Genomic DNA, 23,582 nt, shown 5'->3' on the forward strand with positions numbered 1-23,582 from the left:
CAGATACCACAATACACAAGAATTTTTGAATAGTTACATCTTCATAAGTTGTCCATTAATATTAAGTAAATAAAGCCAAGAAACACAGTCACTGACTGAAAGGAAACAATGAAATTCTCGAGTGTCTGAAACTTGTGCAAAAAGGGAGCTCATCTACAAATGTTTGTAATAAAACTGAAAATCAAATTGGTGCAGAAAACCTGAACTAAAAACAAAGCACTGGAAATGCTTTGGAATTCAGGTAGTGAAGAGAGACCATTCACTTTCAAGGTCAATAACCTTTCAATGGTATTAGATCCAAAAAAAAATGGCCTGGCAGTAGGAAACAGAGCAATGGTAGAGGGTTGCTTTTCCCGATTGTATGCTTGTTACAGGGAATAGTATTAGAATCCTTGCCATTTGCAATAGGATTTGGATGTGGATGTAGGTCACATGATCAGTAGGTTCACAGGCACAAAGATTTGTAGTGTTGTTCAGTCTTCAGAGTTGTTTTAGGCTATAGGATAATTATTAGGTTTCATTTTGTATACATTCTCTGACATTAAATTGAACAAGTGATATTAATAGCATGGTGAAATGGGCTGGAAAATGATTGGAGCTTAATCTTGATAAATATAAGGTAATGCACTTTGAGAGTACTAATGAGGCTAGTACATACACCATCAATAGTAAGATCCCAGGAAGTAGTGAGGAACAGAGGACATTGGTGTACAAGTCCAAACATCCTTGATGGTCACACAGCAGGTACATAGTGTGGTCATGGTGCATACAGGATGCTGTTTTCATTAATCAAGGCACTAAATACAACAGCAGGGAGGTTAATCTCCAACTTTCTACAACATTGATCAGACTTCAGCTGGATTATGATGTGAACTCTTTCAGACAGATGAAAAAGTGCTGAAGGAGAGTGCAGAGGAGATTCACCAGGACATTGCCTGGGATGATGCATTTCAGTTATGAGTAAAACTGGAGAGACTAGCCATTTTTTCCCCATGGAGCTGAGAACGTTAACTGAGGTATATAAAATTATGAATACAGGAAGGGTACATTACAGGGATCTTTTCCTGCATATTATGAGGATTAATACAGATGGAGAACCACTGGCTAGCATAGAAATGGTGGGCAAATGGCCTGTTTCCATGCTGTATGACAAGTATGAACAGCACCACCACCATGATAAAGCAACACGAACTCCAATGGATGGGTCATGTCATCTGCAAGTCTTCCCAAACAGATTCTTTACTCCTAGTTGAAGGAAGGTCAGCGAGCTCCTGGTGGGCAAAGGAAAGGCTTCAAAGATAACATCAAAATCAGCCTGAGAATAAATTCAACATTACATCTAAAATCTGGGAAAACATTGCACTCAATCTGTTCAAGAGGGACCTGTGCTACATGAGAGAGATCTCTGCTGTGCCACAGAGAACAAGCAGCAACTGTGAAAGGAGAGACTGAACAACCAAAAAGACCTTACCACTAATCACAGACACTACTCTGACCAGCCCACACTACACCAGATAATGTGGTTCCTGAATCGGCCCCTGAGGGCCCACCAATACACAACCCCTCAGGAGAATATCAAACTCCTCCTGAGTGATCACACTCCTATGACTACAAGTGTGTTTGAAGTTGCGGGGTGGGGTGGATGGGGTGGAAACAGAAAAACAAAGAGGTCAAGGATGTCTTGATACAATGTTTTCAGAACCATCTAGTTGAATTGCAAAAGCTAGAGAGCAAGAGCTAAAACATAAGAACACACTGAAACAATGAGAGAGAAAGCACGGTTCTTGTTGGAAAACTGAAACAAAGCAGAATGGGATCTGCAGGAAAAGCTGATGATGTGAAATTCAATATAGACTAGGGTTCCAAAATGCCGATTGGGGCGGGTGCTGCTCCATTACATAGAAACATAGAAAACCTAAAGCACAATACAGGCCCTTCGGCCCACAAAGTTGTGCCGAACACGTCCCTGCCTTAGAAATTACTAGGCTTACCCACAGCCCTCTATTTTACTAAGCTCCATGTACCTATCTAAAAGCTTCTTAAAAGACTCTATCGTATCCACTTCTACCACTGTTGCTGGCAGCCCATTCCACGCACTCACCACTCTCTGAGTAAAAAACTTACCCCTGACATCTCCTCTGTACCTACTCCCCAGCAGCTTAAACCTGTGTCCTCTCGTGGCAGCTATTTCAGCCCTGGGAAAAAGCCTGACTATCCACACGATCAATGCCTCTCATCATCTTGAGCTTTATTAGAACAGCCAAAAGAGTTTGAGACTAAAGGTTACAGGAGGGATGGGAGGGGAAATTAAAGTGACAGATGATTAGAAGTTTAAAGTCAACTTTGGAGACTGAATACAGGTATTTTGTGAAGTGGCCACCCATTTTGCATTTGTTTTCTTCCACATCCTGAGCACCAAATGCAACACACCATGGCATTCTTGAATATATCACTGCTCCAATTATATCTTCAGTGATCTGCAGTTGGTAGCTTTTCATAGAGCAATAATATTGTAACAGGACCCACATTTCTTGGAATGTAGAAGATTGAGGGGAGATTTGATAGAAGCATACAAAATTAGGAGGGATATAGAAAGGGTAAATGCAAGCATGCTTTTTCCACTGAGACTGGGTGAGACTACAATGAGATGTCATGGATTAAGGGTGAAAGGTGAAAAGTTTAGGGGTACTTGAGGGGAAACTTGTTCACTCAAAGGGTTGTGAGACTGTGGAACAAGTCGCTAGTGCAAGTGGTGCATGCGAGCTCGACTTCAGCATTTAAGTTTGGATAGGTACATGGATGGTAGAGGTATGGAGGGCTACAGTACCTGTGCAGATCAGTGGGAGTGGGCAGTTTAAATGGCTCAGCATGGACTAGATGGACTGATGGGCCTGTTTCTGTGCCCTACTTTTCGATAACTCTATCACAACAAAATGCCCTGAAGCAGGAAAGTAATCTTAAGAATAAATCAATAAATCACAAAAAGTCTGCAAAGAGTTCTACTGAAAACACCTACTAGGAAGTGACAAAATACTTCCAAGAAATACTTCAGAATCAAGGGTCCAGTATTACTGAAGTAAAATATTAGATACATTAGTAAAAAGTTTAATAAGCCTGAAGTTGGATAAATCATAAGGATCTGACAGAGCTTATGAAGCGAATGCTTTTGTCCATCATCTTCCAAAATTTCATACAATATTCTAGAGTGTTTTCTGCAAACTGGGAGGTAGCAAATATGATGCCACTATTAAAGAATGAAGGTGATAAGGAAACTATCAGTTGCATGAGATTAGTTGCTTGGAAACTAATACAAAGAGATGTCAAGATCCTTTGAAAATACTATGATTTAGGAGAGTTAATATGATTTTTGAAAGGGAAACAGAACTGTAAACACTCAGGTCAGAAGAATCAGTGAATAGAAAAACAGTTTATTCAAGATTGTTTAATGTCATTTTCAGTACACAATTGTAAGCGAAAACAGAATAATTACTGCGGATCCGATACTGCACATAAAGAAACAAATAAAGACAAAATAATAAAAAATACAATGACTATAAATGCATAAGAAAGCTTACAAACATAGATTGTCCATAAAGTGACACTAAGCGCAGGAGTGTCTGTAAACATGGGACATAAGGTGACTGTTCTATCAGATGCTTATAATCTCTCTGAAAAATTAATGTCAGAGTTGCTGTGGAGAATGAAAGTAACAACGGAACAAGAAAAGCAATGAAACGCAGATTGGAGCTGTAGAAAATGTCCAACATGTTGGCAGTGTTCATGAAAAGAGAAAAACAATTATTGATAGATACAGGGAGCATGTTGCCTTTGGCTGAGAAGTTCAGTATCTCAAAGCAAGATATTGAACATTTAGGTTTGAGATGAAGAGAAATTTCTTTGCTTGGAGGGTAATGTATCTTTGGAATTCAAGAGAGTCTGTTTTTGATTGCATTCAAAACAAAGACTGACCAATTTTTGGACATTAGAGAAACCAAAGAAAAGGGAAAATCCGACGTAGATTGGGAGACTGCTTCGCCAAGCATCTACGCTCTGTCCACCAGACAAAACTGGATCTCCCAGTGGCCACCCATTTTATTTACACTTCCCATTCAAAATGCTGGAGGAACTCAGCAGGCCAGGCAGCATCTATGGAAGAGTACAGTCAACGTTTCAAGCTGAGACTTTTCATCAGGAAAGATGAGAAGACAGAATAAGATGGAGGGAGGGGAAGAAGAAATACAGGGTGGTAGGTGATAGGTGAAACTGGGATGAGGCCACACTCAGGTTGGAGGAGTAACACCTTATATTCTGTCTGTGTAGCTTCCTACCTGATGGCATGAACGATTGATTTCTTGAGCTTCCAGTGACGGCCCCTTTCTTCACTATTCCCCACATCTTCACCTTTATCTCTTTACCTGCCTTTGGAGCTCTTCCCTTTCTTCCATGGCCGCCTGTCCTCTTATCAGATTCCCCTTCTCCAGCCCTTTATCTCTTTCACCAATCAACCTCCCAGTTCTTTATTTCACCCCTCTCCCTCTCCCAATTTCACCTATCACCGACCGCCTTGTACTTCTTTCCCTCCCTCCATCTTCTTACTTCATCTTCTCATCTTTTTTCTCCAGTCTTTATGAAGGGTATTGACCCAAAACATCGACTGTACTCTTTTCCATAGATGCTGCCTGGCCTGCTGTGTTCCTCCAGCATTTTGTGTGTGTTGGTTGAAAAAGGATAAGGCTTTTTTTCTTTTAAAATCAGAGACCGGTATGGTAAAATAGGATTGAATGACCTTTCTCCTACTTTCTTATGCCCTAAAATTCTTTTTTCAACTATTTTCCCTTTTTATATAACAATCGTTTTTTGGGATGTCAGCAAAGCCAACTTGCTGACTGCCCATGAGCGAAGTGGTATGCTTGGCAATTCAGAAGTCTGCAAGACTTACTGTCCCAGAATAATAACCAAACTGGAATTCCACAGCTGAAACTCTGATCCCTGGATCATTAGTCTAGCAATTTAACCACTGTGATACATTCTGTAGTTCAATACAAGGTGATTGAGCTGTGGTTGGGGTGTTTCAGGAGCAAGGACCTGCAAGATAGCTGATATTAATTTTACACATTGGAAGTAACACATACCAGGAAAAATCAGACAGAATATTTGCTAACACAGTTGGTGCCTGACCTGTTCAGTTCCTTCTGTGCGTGTCGCTTTGGATTTCCAGCATCTACAGATTTTCTCATGTTTGTGCTAACATAGTTGATGATGTTTGCAAGCTGATAAGTTATGTAGTTAATTATACATCAGTCGGCCCTCCTTATCCGCGGATTCAACCAACCGTGGATCGGGAAAACCCCAAAGTTCTCTCTCCAGCACTCTTGGCTTGAGCATGTACAGACTATTTTTTCTTGTCATTATTCCCTAAACAATACAGTGTAACAACTATTTTCACAGCATTTACATTGTATTAGGTATTATAAGTAATCTAGAAATGACTTAAAAGTACAGGCAGTCCCCGGGTTAGGAATGAATTTCATTCCCGAGTTCATCTTTAAGTCGGATTTGAAGTCAGAACAGGTACATCCGGTATTATTTAGCGTCAGTTAGTCAAACGTTTTTCTTAATATATAATATATATTTTACCTTTCTATGCATATAAAACACATAAGCAACATACATATTTCAATAATTTAACCACTGCGTTGCTTAGTAATAATTGTAGCTTTCATCGGGGCAGGGCCTTTCACATTCTCCATTAAAATTGTTCTGATCGTTGACTGACTGTAGCCTAATGCTTTTCCAACGACCGAAGGCGTTTCACCTCTTTCCGATCGCTTTATTACTTCCACCTTATTTTCAATTGCAATCGTGATTATTTTCGTGAACAGAAACACTGCAGATTCAGAGCTGCACAACCAGGTCCTAATGTCCACCGCACGGAGACATGTTAAATAAAGTCCGGGGTTCCGCTGGGTCCTAAAGACCACCGCATTGATACATGTTAAATAAGGGACTTGAGCATCTGCGAATTTTGGTATCGGCGGGCGGGTCTTGGAACCAATCCTCCACAGATGAGGAGGGCCGACTGTATTTAGTTTCAAAGTTAGTGACTGTTAATATAGGAATAACTTTCACTGTATTTTTGGGTCGCGTTTGTGGAAACAAAGTGTTATGCTGATAAGCAACCAAAGTGAAAGGATTAAACAAAACAATTTCATCCTCGGGCACACAAAACTGATTTTGAGTAACAGAATGGAACAATACCTAAATTTCCCTTCCAGATCTTGCTCATCAGAACCAGGTTCCAGAGGCATGATAAAGACAGTGTGCTCACTTCTTTGTGACTCATCCAGTTCAATGAGCTTCGTATCTTCAGGGCAGTCAGCATCAACCTTGATGTAGGCAAACAAAAGAAAAATTAGCACATCTTCCTGACTTTATTGGCCTCCTACCTTTTACTCATTTACTGTACAAAAAATACATCATATGTTTAGACAATCTTTGATCTTTTGCACTAGAAGACTTGATCACACACTTTACAATCCTCAGCCAGTTGCCCCTTTTAATGCTCTTCTTGACAGTTAACAGAGAAAAAACATTTATAGTTAGTTAGGCAGGAGACCAGATGTCCGAAGCCCTAAAATACCAAATTCAGGAACAGCTATTGCCACAACCATCAGGTTCTTGCACCTACTCACATAACCCTAACTCCACCTCAGCAATGGACACCACGGACCATGTCTTGCACCGTCATGGACTTGTCTTCTATTGCATTTGTGCATTTTTTCTCCCCATTAAGGTCTCGCTGTAAGCTTTTCATTGCATTGTATCTTACCGTAATGGCAGACAAGAACTTGGCTTGATACAGTACTGTGCAAAAGTCTAAGCACATATTGTATATAGCTAGGATGCTTAAAATCTTTGCACAGTACTATATTTATCAGCATGGAGCAGACAACGAGTTTGTATATCAGGTGGGAGCAAAGGATGTTGGGTATGGCGAGGGTGGAGCCCTGCAGGTGGAGTGTGGGACAGATGACAGAGGAGGAGTGCCAGGGTGGGGATGGTGCACGTGCAGATACATATACATCTGCCCTGAAACACAAATTGGCTTATTAATCATTAGAGAATGTCTCTCTGGTGCTTACTGTTCCCTCCCCTCCACCTTCCCTTTTTCCTCCAACCATGATTCCTCTCACTTGTCCTCTTCCCAATCTCAGTCCACAATAGAGAACCACATCAGAATCAGGCTTATCATCAATCTTGACATAAATTTTTTTTTGTTGGCAGGTGTACAGTGCAATACATAAAATTGCTACAATAACGTGAAAAGTCTTAGGCGTCCTTGATATATATATGTGCACAGTGCTGTATATTCCCTAACATAAAGTTCTTGCTCTGTGAAAAAAACATCACACACCAACATTACCACCACATCAGCTAATATCCCCCCTGCCATCTTGTTTTTGCTTCTCAAATACTGTAAAATATGTGATATCATATGATCACCCTCTGAGCACTTACCCATGTAGGTGGGTCAAGTGCTACACCTGCCCCAACACTCCCCCCTCACCAAAGTCCCAAACAGTCCTTCCAGGTGAAACAATACTTCACCTGCGAATCTGCCAGGGTCTGGTGCTCCCAGAGCAGTCTTCTCTACATCGTGAGAACAGACACAAGACTGGGGAATCCCTTTGTTAAGTATTCTCACTCTGCCTGCCACAAAAGGAGGGTTCTCTCAGTAGTCACCCATTTTGATTCCACTTCTCATTTCCATTCTGACACACTGGTCCATGGTCTCCTCTACTGCTATGATGAGGCCACTCTCAGGTGCAGCAGCAACCCTCCACCTTCATTTTCCCTAGTGAACCACTCTCCTTTCCCATCGGATTATTTCTTCTTCAGCTCTACCTTTTCCAGCTATCACCTCCCCAGCTTCTCACTTAGTTCCCGTTCCCATTCCCACCCACCTAGCTTCTCCATCACCTGGTTTCATCTATCAACTGCCAGATTGTACTCTTTCCGCTTCCCCCATCGTCTTCCACCTTCCTTTCTAGTCCTGATGAAGGGTTTTGGCCCAAAATGTTGACTATTCATTCCTCTTCATAGATGTTGCCCGTCTTATTGATTGACTCTAGAATTTTGTGTTTGTTCCTCTGGATTTCCAGCATCTGCTGAATCTCTGCTGTTTATGATATCATCTGATCATGTGTAATCTTTTTTTGTAATTTATTTTTTTATTGAAGTTCATCATCAAACATTTCCATAAGATGTATTTCAGACATTGTACATATATATCATATAATCATATGTATTACAAATCTCCACAAAGTATTTATCTGAGTATTATCAAAGTATTTACCCTTCCTGACGAAGGGTCTCGGCCCAAAACGTCGACAGTGCTTCTCCCTATAGATGCTGCCTGGCCTGCTGTGTTCCACCAGCATTTTGTGTGTGTTGTTGTTTGTATTTCCAGCATCTGCAGATTTCCTCATGTACGTACAAGTAGGGAGTGATTTTTTTTTTTCTTTTACAACATATTCATTGATTTGTGAGAATAAAATCAGGCCTATGAGGCATTATGTAGTTAAACCATTTTCCCCAGTATGAATCAAATTGTTCCAACTTATGATTAACAGATGCTGTTATCTTCTCCATTTTGTAAATGTCCATTGTAATTTCCATCCATGCATTTAAAGTTGGGCTCTCCTGTGATAACCATTTCCTAGTAAGAGTCTTTTTACCAGCCACCAACAGTATATTCATTAAATATTTATCCCTTTTCAACCATTCTTGAGGTATATATCCAAAATATATGGTCTTACTCTCTAAGGGTATTTCACATTTAAAGATGTCTTGTAGGGCATTTTGCATCCCCCTCCAATAGTTTTTGATAACAGGGCAGACCCAAAAAATATAATGACTTGCATTTTGATTTCCACAATTTCTCCAGCAAACAGGGAGGTTACTATCATAATGGGATTTCTGAGAGGGTGTAATAAAATATCTTATCAAGTTTTTCCATCCAACCTCCCTCCATTTCTGTGAACTGGTACACTTCCATTGATACCTCCATATTATTGTCCATTCTTCCTCAGATATACCGGTAATTATCCCTCCTTCCTTCTCCCATTTTGTTTTAATGTATGAAGTGAAATGTGTTTTAAGATTTGACAACCCCTTATACATGCTTGAAATGATTCTACTACCATTATCTGAATTTAATACAAAATACAAATACTTTGTCACCAAACAATTGATAATAGAGCGTACAATCATCACAGTGATATTTGTTTCTGCGCTTCGCACTCCCTGAAGTACAAATCGAAGTAAATATAATAAAAATTTAAATTATAAATCATGATTAGAAAATAGAAAAGGTAAAGTACGGTAGTGCAAGTCAGGTCCGGATTTTTGGAAGGTACGGCCCAGATCCGGTTCAGGATCTGTTCAGCAGTTTTATCACAGTTGGAAAGAAGCTGTTCCCAAATCTGGCCGTACGTATCTTCATGCTCCTGAACCTTCTCCCGGAGGGAAGTGAGACAAAAAATGTGTTGGCTGGGTGGGACTTATCCAGCAGCCCAGCTCTTTTCCCACGCTTCCTCTGTAATTTGTGCATCTTTCCAGATTTCCATTGATGCAGTGTGTTGTTGGCAGCTCTTGAGGGTGGTGGACACGTCCCACGGGAATCGATCAGCGCGTCGTCGGGCGCTCCAGGTCGGGCTGAGTGACGAAGGAGGCTCCATCGCAACTTCCAACTGTCGGGGGCCCAGGCTGTTGATTGGGTCGGGCCCTGAAGCCAACACTTAATCCCGGAGGGCCGGGCTGCCGGCTGAAACAAGTCCGTGAACTGTGTCACGGTTGCAGAGGTCTCCGCTCCAGCCGAGCCCCAGGCTCGATTTCTCAGGTCGGCGGCGGAGGCCTCACTTCTGGCAGCAGTGGATAGCCACTAACGAGGCTCTACGGTGGTCACTCCGGGGAAGCGTCTGGGGTATCTTGAGTTCTCTGACTTCTGTGTGCTCGTTTGCTTTGGAGAGGTGCTGGACGGAATGGGCCATGTCTCCAGGCGTTCCAACACGGTAGCAGGCCACGGGTCTCTGGGAACGTGGTGGACTTCGGACCAGGCATCGACGATCGGGTCCACGTACGGTGTGGAGTTGAAGCAATTCTGGCGTGTCGATGATCTTCAGCTGGGTCAGTAACTTCGCCAGGGTGTTGTTATCTTGCTAGATGTAGCAAATTGGAGGTTTAGAAGGGTTTCTCGGATATAGGATAGTGTAGAGGGCAGTTTGCTCAGCAAAGCACGCACAGAGTCGCCAGTTACCGGCGCCATCTTAAACTTCTTACGCTTTTCTAAATAGCTCTATCAAGCATGTACTTGCCTTGGTTACATTTTTAAGCATCTTATTAACATATTGTCACATCTGTAAATACCAATAAAAATCTTGTTTTTCTAGTAAGTGTTTCTCTTTAAGCATTTCAAAACTGAACAGTGTTCCTTCTTTCATTATGCTGCAAAGAACTGTTATTTCTTTAGCTGTCCAGTCCTTAAATCTAGCATCCAATTTATTTGGTGTAAATTCCCAGTCATATGCACACCATTTAAGAACTGCAATATCTCCCTCGAGATTATATTCTTTTATACAACACACACAAAATGCTGGTGGAACACAGCAGGCCAGGCAGCATCTATAAGGAGAAGCACTGTCGACGTTTCGGGCCGAGTCCCTTCGTCAGGACTAACTGAAAGGAAAGATAGTAAGAGATTTGAAAGTAAAATCTCTTACTATCTTTCCTTTCAGTTATCCTGACGAAGGGACTCAGCCCGAAACGTCGACAGTGCTTCTCCTTATAGATGCTGCCTGGCCTGCTTTGTTCCACCAGCATTTTGTGTGTGCTGTTTGAATTTCCAGCATCTGCAGATTTCCTCGTGTTTATATTCATTTATAGTAGTTTTCCATATTTTCAGTGTCAATTTCACCCACGGGTTATCAATAGTATTTATGTACCTTTGCAGGTTGTTATCAGCCAAAATTGTTTGTATGGGGATGGGAAGTACCTGCTCCTCAATGTTTTTCTATTGAGCATCATATGATGGGTTGCACCAACATATGACAGCTCTCAACTGTGCTGCAAAATAATAATCTCTAAGAGAAGACAGGCCCCATTCCCCCTTTTCCTTTGCTAACTGCAAAGTTTTGAGATGAACTCTAGGCCTTTTACCCTGCCAAATATACCTTGATAACATCTTGTTCCATTCATTGAATTGATTTTGATTAATCTCTATTGGTAGGGTCTGAAAGAGATATAACAGTCTGGGCAGTATATTCATTTTAACAGACTCAATCCTTGAACTGAGACTGAAAAAAGGAATCAGGTTCCATCTTGCCATATCTTCCTTAATTTTTTTATATAAAGGCTGATAATTACATTCTGATAATTTTGCCAAACCTTTTGGCATAATGATGCTCAAATATTTGAAAGACTGTGTGCCATGCCCAGGGATACCTACCTTCAATTTCTCTTGGTGGGCTATAGTAATATGAAAGTAATTGGGTTTTATCTATGTTGATCTTGTATCCTGATAATTGACCATATTGTTCAAAGGATTGCATCAATTTAGGTAAAGAGTATGTTGGTTGCCCTAGATAGATCAAAATGTCATCTGCATAACAAGCCAATTTATGCTGTCCCTTTAATAGTAATTACCCTGATTTCTTCATTTTGTCTGATGTATTGAGCTAATGGTTCCAGATATAACACGAAGAGTAGTGGTGACCATACACAACCTGTCTCGTGCCCCTTTCTAGGGTAAGACTATTTGATAAATATCCATTGCTTTTAATCCTAGCAGTAAGATTGTCATATAGTGTCTGTATAGTTTTAATAATTGTGCCTTGGAAACCAAATCTATGTAAAACTCTGTAAAGAAACTGCCAATTAACCGAATCAAAAGCCTTTTCAGTGCCCACGCTTATCACTATTGCTTCGATTTTATTTTTTTGTATATGATCCATAATGCGAAGTGTCCTTCGTATATTGTGTCTGGCGTTGTCGTATAAAAACCTGTCTGATCGTTACGTATCAGTATGGGTAGAAACTCCTCTAATCGTTTGGTCATGATGGAGGTAAATAATCTATAATCTACATTAAGAACGGATATTTGTCTAAATGACCCGCATTCAATTTTTTCCTTGCCTTCTTTCAGTATAGCTGAGATGATCACTTCCTTCCAACTGGGTGGCATTTGTGCCTTTTTTAGAGCCCAGTTCAGTGTGAGGAGTAAATCAGGAATCAACTCATTTTTAAATTCTTTGTACCACTCTGCCGTATACCCATCTGATCCTGGTGACTTGCTTAATTTAAGCCTACTAATTGCAGCTTTTAATTCAACTTCAGTTATGTCAGCAGTCATCGTTCTATTTTGTTCTTCACTTAAAGTGGGTAACTCTAGAGAATTCAAGAAGGTGTCAATTTGGGTTATGCTTCCCCCTGGAACTTTGTTATATAGAGTTTTGTAAAACACTTCAAAAGCTTCTTGAATTTCACTTAGCTTATTTTTTATCATTTTCGTTCTTGGGTCCCTAATTCTATGAATTGTATTTTCTGCTATCTTTTTTTTTTCAGTTTCCACGCCAGTATTTTCATAGATTTCGATCCACTTTCATAATGTCTGTTTCAGAAACATTAAGTTTTTCCTGATTTCTTGTGTAGCCAAATTATTTATTTCATTCCTAATTCTTTTAATTTCCCCTAATGTATCCTGTGCCAAATTCAATTTGTGTTTTTTCTCTAGTTCCAGTCTATTTTGTAATTCCTCTAATGTTTTATTCCTTTTTTTTCTTATATGAAGATATTGCTATAATTTTCCCTCTTAAGATAGCCTTCAGAGTATCTCATAAAATGGGAGGTGAAACCTCTCCATTATCATTAAATTCTAAGTACAGACCAATTTCTTTTTTAATTTGTTCCTTAAAGTACAAGTAGACTTGAATTTAGTTTCCAAATAGTATTCTTTGGTTGTAGGTCAAAAATCAACAGATAAATATATAGGTGCATGGTCACTTACATCTATTATCCCAATTCTACAGGTGTTTATTTTGTCTTTGTCTTTTCCAAATGTTATGAAATAGTCTATTCTTGTATATACAGAATGGGGAGCAGAATAATGAGTGTAATCCCTTCTGTTGGGGAAAAGGACCCTCCATATATCAATTAAACCAACACCCTCAAAAAGTGTATTAACTTTCTTATGTAAAGATTTTGTTTCATAGGTTTTTCTATTGGAAGAGTCTAAGTTTGGTTGTCTCCCCCACATATCAGGAAACCTTCTGTTTCCGTTACCATAATATCAGTAATTTTCTGAAAAAACCCAATATCACTTCCCAGGGGTGCGTATATATTCAATAGAGTAATGAATTTCTGTCTATATTCCCCCTTACCAGAATATATCTGCCCTCTTTATCTCCCATTTCGAATACTTTTTCAAAATTTAGCTTACTTGAGATAAGACTAGCAACTCCTCTCCTATGTCCTGATTTATATGAGGAGAAAAACAAATTAGTGAAGCCCATTCTCTTTAGTTTTTTATGCTCATTATCGCTTAAATGAGTTTCCTATAAATATACTACATGGGCTTGTTCTTTTTTCATTTTGGATAAAATTCTATTACGTTTGATTGGATTTAATAGCCCGTTGACATTAAAAGAAATGAATTTTACTTTGTCCTTAGCCATGTGTATTTATCTGTCAATATATCATTTAAATTAGCAGAATAAAACTTAATCTATCTACTCCCTGAACAAATAAGAACCAAGAAACGCAATTAATAACAAAAATGGCAACGAACGTGTGATTCCAAGGCTGAGGTCTCTAGTAGATGACCCTGCGTTGAGCTAGAGGAAATGTTTAGCTGTGGGGGATAACCCCTCCTACTTGTGAGTTGAGGGCCCCCATTGCAGTAGTCATAAAAGTCAGTGAACAAATCCATTACACAGAAAAGATTTCCCTGGATACTCCTCATATATAAACACACACACATATATATTACATATATACACATATATATATATTCTTATTTTAGTGGGGGAAAAGGAGTAAGTGAGCGACTAAAGAATAACAACTAAGTAATATAAAATCCACATTATAATAAGTATTTCTTGAGATAGGTATATCACTGTCTACTTTTGCTTCCGTTTAGCTTCTCAACATTTTTAAAGTTAACCAAACCTTATGGCTCTTCTGGAGGGGGTGAGGACTGTCTTTGGAAAACTCCCGGTCTCTTTATGATATACTTCTCTTGGCCTCCTCCTGTCTCCTGCCTTCTCGAATCTCTCACTATTTCCCAAGCAGAGTGGGGTAATTCCTCTGCCAGGCTTTCCTTCGGGTTGATCACGCTGACGGGCAACCCTCTGGCCTTCATGTCTGTAGTCACCCCTTCCACTGTCTGGTACAACCATGTCCTGTCTTCATAAAACACTTGAAGTTTAGCAGGGTACGGAGTTTGAGATCTAATCCTTTTTTGCTTTAGTACTTGCTTTACTTCAGAGTATTCTTTGCGTTTCTGTAGGACCGCGGGGGGTAATCTTGGTCGAAATATATTAATTTATCACCTAAAAACACCCTCTTCTTACCCCAGGCCCTTCGTAGAATCTCCACCTTGGTACTGTACCAAAGGAATTTAATTATTATTGAGTGTGGTTTATCCTGGGTAGGTTTCGGGACTAGCGCGCGATGCGTTCTCTTGATTTCCAGCTCCATAGTCGAGGGAAACTCCAGCGCATCCCGCAGCAACTTTCCAACAAACTCCGTCATAGACAAGCCCTCCGCTCCTTCGGGAACGTTGTATATTCTGATATTTTACCACCGTGATCTTCCCTCCAGGTCAAGCAGTTTATCTTCTTGGTGATTTAATATTTTTATTTTCTTACTCAGTATTCGTTCAACGTTTTGAATGCAATCTTCCACCTACTCAATTTGAGTCTCTGCCACCGCTATTTTTTGATTGACATTGGCGAGCTCCAACTAAATATCATGTAGCTGCTGCTTTATATCTTTCTGGAACTCCCTTATCTCTTTCAGAATTTCGATCATATTCGCCGCTTCGCCTGAATGAGGCCCAGCGTTCAGCTCACTAGCACGCGGTCGGGTAGGAGAGCCGCTCGCTGAACTCCTCTCGGCTGCAGACTCCACAGTGTCACTTTTTAAATTTCCATTCTTTTTCCCCATTCTCGCCCTCTTTTCAGTTCAAATATTTTTCGAAAAATACTGTATTTGATGGGTTAACGGGGCTTAATATGCATTTTTCCAGAGGAGTTAGTGACTTAAGCTGCCATTCTCAACGATGACGTCACCGGAAACCTCATGTGTGATCTTAAAGACATATGATTTAGTACTTCACTATGTTACCGTAGTGTACATGTTAAGTCAACTCTAAAACACTGCTAGATTTTCAGGTCATGGAAAATATGTTGCAAATGCAAGCCACTGATTCACTTAAGTACCACTACTCTTGGGAACATCATCCTCAGCCCAAGCACTGGTAGCAAAATATGCTGTCTCTCCTATGGGTTTCCTTCTTCTCCAACCTTTTACCTTTTCCCACCTACCTGGCTTCACCTATTGCCTTCTATCTGCTCCTCCTTCCTCTTCCCCCCACCTTTCTATTCTGGTGGCTTCCCCTTTCTTTCCCAATCCTGAAGAAGGTCTCAGCCCAAAATGTTGACTGTCTATTCATTTATATAGATGCTGCCTAACCTGCTGAGTTCCTCCAGCACTTTGTGAGAATTGCTCTGGATTTCCAGCATTTGCAGAATCTCGTGTTTATGATATGCTGACTCAGTTATTCCTGTAATGACACATACCCAATTTATTTTTACTGCCTCAGACTGTCCTCAGACTTCCACTCATTCAGGATTAGGTAGCCCAACTGACTGGAACGTCTGTCTAGATCCCCACTTTTTTCTGAAAGGAACAGCCTTTATGAGTTTAGCTGCTTTGAAGTTAAAGTGCTGAAGTTTTATTGAGAGACACAAGAACATAAGAAATAGGCACGTTGAGCCTATTCTACCATTCAGTCAGATCATGGCTGATCTGACCATGGTCTCATCTCCACATACCTGCCTTTACCCCATAGCCCTTAATTCACCTACTATGCAGAAATCTACCCAACTCTGTCTTAAATATATTCATTATATTTAATTCATTGGGCTATATTGGGCAGAGAATTCCACAGATTCACCACTCTCTGGGAACAGCAGTTCCTCCTCACCTCCCTCCTAAATCTACTCCCCTGAATCTTGAGGCTATGTCCCCTGGTAATAGTCTCACCTACTAGTGAAAACAACTTTGCTGCCTCTATCCTATCTATCCTTTCATAACTGTATATGTTTCTTTAAGATCTCCTCTGTAAGTTGAGCCTGACAACTGCAAGGCAAGTGCTTAACCTTCCACTGTAGGCTTAATGTTTAAGAGGTGTCAATCAGTGCAGTTACATGCTCCTCTTCCAGAATGTGACAGATGAGGGAAAGTTTCTTTCCCTAGCAACAACTGTGAGAAGTAAGTGCAAATGCATTTCTTGACTGACCACATAGAATGACTGAAGCTGCAGATGGACGCTGAGAAATATTGGCAATGGTGACAGCATGATAGGGACTGCACAAAGGATGAGTTACACTCGATCTAGAAAAGGACTAATCCTGGCAAGGAGATTCGTTAGACCTGCTTAGGCAGGTTTAAACTAGTTTCATATGAATGGGTATGATACAAAGCACAAGCTTAATAGACAGGGAAAATAAAAATCACCTGATCAGACAGGTGATTCTGTGGATGCAGGAAAGAAACACAGATGGTAATTTGCCTCCCAGGTGTCAGGGTCCAGGATCTTTCTGATCGCATCCACGATATCCTGAAGTAGGAAGGTGAACAGCCAGGGGTCGTGGTAAATATTGGTACTAACAACATGGGTAGGAAACGAGAGGAGGTCCTGAAAACAGACTGCAGGGAGTTAAGAAGGAAGTTGAGAAGCAGGACCTCAAAGGTAGTAATCTCGGGATTACTGCCTGTGCTACACGCAGTTTACTACAGGAATAGAATGAGCTGGAGGATAAATGCGTGGCTGAGGGATTGGAGCAGGGGCCAGGGATTCAGATTCCTGGATCATTGGAATCTCTTTTGGGGCAGGTGTGACCTGTACAAAAAGGACGGGTTGCACTTGAATCTGAGGGGGACCAATATCCTGGCAGGGATGTTTGCTAAGGCTATTGGGGAGAGTATGCAAGGAGTATTATGAACAAAGTGGATGAGCTTAGAGCATGGATCAGTACTTGGAGCTATGATGTTGTGGCTATTACAGAGACTTGGATGGCTCAGGGACAGGAATGGCTACTTAGAGTGCCAGGCTTAAAATGTTTCAGAAAGGACAGGGAGGGAGGCAAAAGAGGTGGGGGTGTGGCACTGCTGCTCAGAGATAGTGTCACGGCTGCAGAAAAGGAGGAAGTCATGGAGGGATTGTCCACCGAGTCTCTGTGAGTGGAAGTTAGGAACAGGAAGGAGTCAATAACTCTACTGGGTGTTTTTTATAGACCACCCAATAGTAACAGGGACATTGAGGAGAAGATAGGGAAACAGATTCTGGAAAGGTGCAATAATAACAGAGTTGTTGTGGTGGGAGATTTTAATTTCCCAAATATTGATTGGCATGTCCCTAGACGGAGGGGTTTAGATGGGGTGGAGTTTGTTAGGTATGTTCAGGGAGGTTTCTTGGCACAATATGTAGATAAGCCTACAAGTGGAGAGGCTGTACTTGATCTGGTATTGGGAACTGAACCTGGTCAGGTGTCAGGTCTCTCAGTGGGAGAGCATTTTGAAGACAGTGACCACAATTCTATCTCCTTTACCATAGCACTGGAGAGGGATAGGAACACACAAGTTAGAAAAACGTTTAATTGGAGTAAGGGGAAGTATGAAGCCATCAAGCAGGAACTTGGCAGCATAAACTGGGAACAGAAGTTCTCAGGGAAATGTATGGCAAAAATGTGGCAAATGTTCAGGGGATATTTGCATGGAGTTCTGCATAGGAATGTTCCAATGAGACAGGGAAAGGATGGTAGGGTACAGGAATGGTGGTATACTAGGGCTGTTGTAAATCTAGTCAAGAAGAAAAGAAAAGCTTACAAAAGGTTAAAAACAACAACCACCAGGTAATGATAGAGATCTAAAAGGTTATAAGACTGGCAGGAAGGAGCTTAAGAATGAAATTAGGAGTATCAGAAGGGGGTCATGGGAAGGCCTTGGTGGACAGGATTAAGAAAAACTCCAAGGCATTCTATAAGCATGTGAAGAGCAAAAGGTAAGACGTGAGAGCATAGGACCAATCAAGTGTGACAGTGGAAAAGTGTGTATGGAACCAGAGGAGATAGCTGAGATACTTAATGAGTACTTTGCTTCAGTATTCACTACGGAAAAGGATCTTGGCGATTGTACGGATGACTTACAGTGGACTGAAAGCTTGAGCATGTAGATTTTAAGAAAGAGGATGTGCTGGAGGTTTTGGAAAGCATCAAGTTGGATAAGTCACTGGGACCAGATGAGATGTACCCCAGGCTACTGTAGGAGGCAAGGGAAGAGATTGCTGAGCCTCTAGCGATGATCTTTGCCTCATCAATGGGAATGGGAGAGGTTCCGGAGGATTGGAGGGTTGTGGATCTTGTTCCATTATTCAAGAAAGGGATTAGAGATAGCCCAGGAAATTATAGACCAGTAAGTCTTACTTCAGTGGTTGGTAAACTGATGGAGAAGAACCTGAGAGGCAGGATTTATGAACATTTGGAGAGGTATGGTATGATTAGGAACAGTCAGCATGGCTTTGTCAAAGGCAGGTCGTGCCTTACGAGCCTGATTAAATTTTTTGAAGATGTGATTAAACACACTGATGAAGGAAGAGCAGCAGATGTAGTGTATATGGATTTCAGCAAGTCATTTGATAAGGTACCCTATGCAAGGCTTATTAAGAAAGTAAGGAGGCATGGGATCCAAAGGGACATTGCTTTGTGGATTCAGAATTGGCTTGCCCACAGAAGACAAGGAGTGGTTGTGGACAGGTCATATTCTGCATGGAGGTCGGTCACCAGTGGAGTGCCTCAGGGATCTGTTCTGGGGCACCTTCTCTTCGTGATTTTTATAAATGACCTGGATGAGGAAGTGGAGGGATGGGTTAGTAAGTTTGATGATGACACAAAGGTTAGGGGTGTTGTGGAAAGTGTGGAGGGCTGTCAGAGGTTACTGCGGGACATCCATAGGATGCAAAACTGAGCTAAGAAGTGGCAGATGGAGTTCAACCCAGCTAAGTGTGCGTTGGTTCATTTTGATAGCTCAAATATGATGGTAGAATATAGCACCAATGGTAAAGCTCTTGGCAGTGTGGAGGATCAGAGAGATCTTGGGGTCTGAGTCCATAGGACACATAAAGCTGCTACGCAGGTTGACTGTGGTTAAGGCGGCATACCGTGCGTTTTCCTTCATCAACCATGGGATTGAGTTTAGGAGCTGAGAGGTAATGTTGCAACTATATAGGATCCTGGTCAGACCCCACATGGAGTACTGTGCTCAGTTCTGGTCGCCTCACTACAGGAAGGATGTGGAAACCATAGAAAGGGTGCAGGGGAGATTTATAAGGATGTTGCCTGGATTGGGGAGCATGCCTTATGAGAATAGGGTGAGTGAACTCAGCCTTTTCTCCTTGGAGCAACAGAGGATGAGAGGTGACTCGATGGAGGTGTATAAGATGATGAGAGGCATTGATTACGTGGATAGTCAGAGGCTTTTTCCCAGGGCTGAAATGGCTAACATGAGAGGGCATATTTTTAAGCTGCTTGAAAGTAGGTACAGCGGAGCTGTTAGGGATAAGTTGTTTTGTTTTTACACAGAGTGGTGAGTGTGTGGAATGAGCTGCTAGCAACGCTGGTGCAGGCAGATATGATTAGGTCTCTTAAGAGACTCCTCAATAGGTACATGGAGCATAGAGAAATGGAAGGCTATGGGTAACCCTAGGTAATTTCTAAAATAAGTACATGTTCGGCACAGCATTGTGGGCCAAAAGGCATGTATTGTGCTGTAGGTGTTCTATGTTCTATTGTTACAACCCTATTATTCATAAACCTACGTGTGATTTATTTACATATTTGCTCTTTTAATTTTCACCACCTTCTGCAGAGCCCATAATGTTATTCCATAAATGTGATTACACCTTTCTTATTTCTAATTTCTACCAAGAATTCTATATTGGAGACCTCTTTCCCCAAGCCCCCCCCAAACCCCAGGAATGCCCCCTCAAATTACTACTGTGATGTTGTGATGTTCTTACTAATCAATATTGTACTTCTCTTTCCTTTCTTGTTTTTACCTTTATCATCTGTACTCTGGAACATTGTGCTACCAGTCCATCCCATCCCTCAACCATGTTTCTATAATAGCTATTAAATCACAACCCCATGTACCCAAGTTGATCTACCACACTTGTTTGACTTCTTGCAATAATATAAATGCAATTTAATCTATTAGACTTTCCTCACGCTTTGTGCGGCATTTGCCCATTTTTATCTATTGCGCCATTGCTTTGAGTCACGCTCATCCCTACAGAACTAGTTAAACATCAGAGAGTTAAACTTGGCTCGGGAGTTGGGACAAAATATCGTAAAACAAATTGTTAAACAAATTGTTTATTGTTAAACAAATGCGACAGCTGTCCTATACAATTTGGAAGTTATTTTAATTTGTCATTCTGTTTTACTGTATATTTAACTAAAATGACAGTGACCAAGTTTTGGGTTATCATTCTGCTTATAACTTCTCTGTAAACTTAGCTTTAACATTACCTGCTTTGTAGGCTTTTGGCCCATATGACCTACTTGTGATGGTACAATTTTTGTTTGAACAGCGTAATTTACTATTTAGAAAATACTCTAAATATATGGGGTTTTCACAGTTCTTTGATTCATGTCAACATGGAGATGGGGCAGTGGACACAGTGGTAAAAGAGAGGGATATCCTTAAAAGATTTTTTACTAGCAGATAGCCTAGCCACTGAGCTCAAAGATGCCCTTGGTTCCAAGGCAACGTTGGTAACAGTTACCAATACCACAGATCATAGTTTACTTTAAATAATCCTTTCCTGAACTGTATTCAAGACCTTGTACAATTACAATTCTGTCCATTTTACAGATTTCTGAAGATGATGGTAAACAATTAGATTTCCTGGTTGATAGTGGAACCCCCATTTCCACAATTCTTGCTTCTAATTGACTGTAAGCACTCTGAAGCAAAGGATCGGTTAATTGTTGTGGGAACAGGGCAGGCAGTCTCTTTACCAATTTTTTAAATAAAGTTATTTATCACCTTAAGGAGATCATCAGCTGCTTGCAGCACAAGATCCACTGATTAATCTGTGGAGATGGGATTTCCTTTGTAAACTGTGATGCTCATTGGTATGCTCCCCTGAACAGGTACAACTCAAGGTCCCAAAGACTTCGTGCCCCGTTAGAAGCACTGGTTCAGGTAAAAGCCAGTCTGGTGGTGGAAGTTTGCTAACAATTTTTTGTCTGCCAAAACATTTGCTACAGTTGAGCACATTGTTAGAGAAATAATTACGTCTGCCATCCACTGGCATACGCTGTATGGCACATTACTCTGGAGAAGGTTCAGATCATCCATATGGAAAATCTGCAAAGCAACTACTGCTGGACAATCACGTTAAGTCCTCTCATGCTCTTTTCATTCTCTACCAAGGCCCCGAATGTGTTGCCACCTCATGCTGAACCGTTTTTAATTGTCACCTGATACAAGCCCACACACAATTTACATGTTACACTGCCATACCACTCAAGGGATTTTAGATTCTTTGTTTTATGTAAAATGCCTGAAGAGTTCCAAAGGGCACTCTTTCAGTATTTTCCAGGCGACTCTTTATATGTAGTGAAGATACAACCCATCGCATTCAATTTCAACAGATCCTGAGCCTTCTTTCCCAAACACAGAACGATGATAATAAAACACTTGCTTGCTCAAGTAGCAGAGAACCAATTGGCAAAAGGAGGTAATGATGTGGAGTAAATGATGTCTGTTGAACTCTTAAAGTGCAGATAGGTCTTACAGGAGTCCTTCCATATTGCTTCAGTATGTGGATGATTTGCTTCCATGTTTCTTAAACCTCTGAATACTTCTGGACTAAAATGCACTGAGTGCAAGAATCCAACAATGAATATAATCAGAAATGAGTGGAATGTACCAGGATTCCCAACTATAGCTGGAAAAGTGGTGGCAAACCACATGATTTACCAGAGACATAATCCCAGGGAATCAGAGGCAAAGATGATCTTGGAGAAAGGACCAACTCATTGACTAGAACCCTTAAGTGGTTATAATGGATTTTAGATTGAGAATATACTTTGGGCTTATCTTTTACTCAAATGCAGAACATTATTACAACACCTGCTTACATCTTAGTTACAAACACACACTGCAATCCAATCAGTCAAGTTGTTGGGTATGTTGTAATGGATCCACACATTCAGGGGGCGGTGTTCCCATCCCTTTTTCTTTCCCGGAAAGGAAAGCTTGGCATTATTTCAACAACAAAACTAAGACAGCACAACACTGCCTAGCAGTCATGGAGGGAAGCAAAGTGAAGCCTAAAATTGATTGTTTTAGAAAGCAGGGAGGAGGATGGAGGGATGCACACAATCGCTCAGAGTGGGCACTGGCTTTGATGGATGGTATTTTCTTTTATATAACTGCATCTTATTACCACCCTCTAACCTTAAGAGGGCAGAGCGAAAAATGTATCTGCCAATAGAAAGGTACCACCTTGGTTGGAAACAGTACATGTACACTTATTAACAAGCTCATGTCACTTAATAAAACATACTAGGTGTAGTATATATAGCTAGTGTGCCTAGAATTTTGCACTGCATTGTATTTGTCAATGTGTAGCAGACAGCGAGTTTGCAAATCTGGCAGGAGCAAAGGAGATCAGGAATGACGAGGGTGGAGCTCTGTAGGAAGGATGTGGGATAGGTGGCACAGGAGTGCAGAGGTAGGGGGTGGGACAAGTGCAAGCATACCCAGCACTGAGAAACCAGGCAAGGTCATTTGATTCCATACGACTGGTTTATTGATCATTACAGTATGTTTCTCTGGTGCTTCCTGCTCCCTCCCCTCTTCCACATCACTCATGTGTTATGAAATTAGTTTGTGGCAGCAGTACAGTGCAATAAATAAAATTACTAGAGTACCTATATATATGTGCCTAAGACTTTTGCAGAGCACTGTATAAAAGCATGGTTGCCTGTAGGATGGAAAGGCTTTTGTTATTTGGCCTAAGAATCCCACCACATATTCACCAGCTATAGTCACTTTCTCTGCATCAGGCTGTGCAGAACATCCACTGAAAGGCTATTAGAGGCTGAAAGCTTCTGGATAATTGGGACCCCCTTTTGAGGACTTCCAAGACTTGCTTGAGGAAGTATTAATATGGTCTCTGCCATGGAGAGATTGGCCAAAGAGACACCCCAAGCATTACATGAAACAAGCGA

At 41.0% G+C, this 23,582-nt stretch overlaps 1 protein-coding gene across 3 annotated transcripts in view; it reads right to left on the reverse strand.

The window, feature by feature from the left end:
• Window positions 1–23,582, reverse strand: part of dennd4c (DENN/MADD domain containing 4C) — a 183,667-nt gene that overhangs the window by 48,114 nt on the left and 111,971 nt on the right. For all 3 annotated transcript variants that reach the window (XM_073072879.1, XM_073072889.1, XM_073072869.1), the window contains exon 15: window positions 6,259–6,386. In XM_073072879.1, the coding sequence (XP_072928980.1) occupies window positions 6,259–6,386 (128 nt within the window). The remainder of the gene's footprint in view (window positions 1–6,258; window positions 6,387–23,582) is intronic.

This window comes from Hemitrygon akajei, chromosome 2 (assembly GCF_048418815.1).
Source record: "Hemitrygon akajei chromosome 2, sHemAka1.3, whole genome shotgun sequence".
NCBI lineage: Eukaryota > Metazoa > Chordata > Chondrichthyes > Myliobatiformes > Dasyatidae > Hemitrygon > Hemitrygon akajei.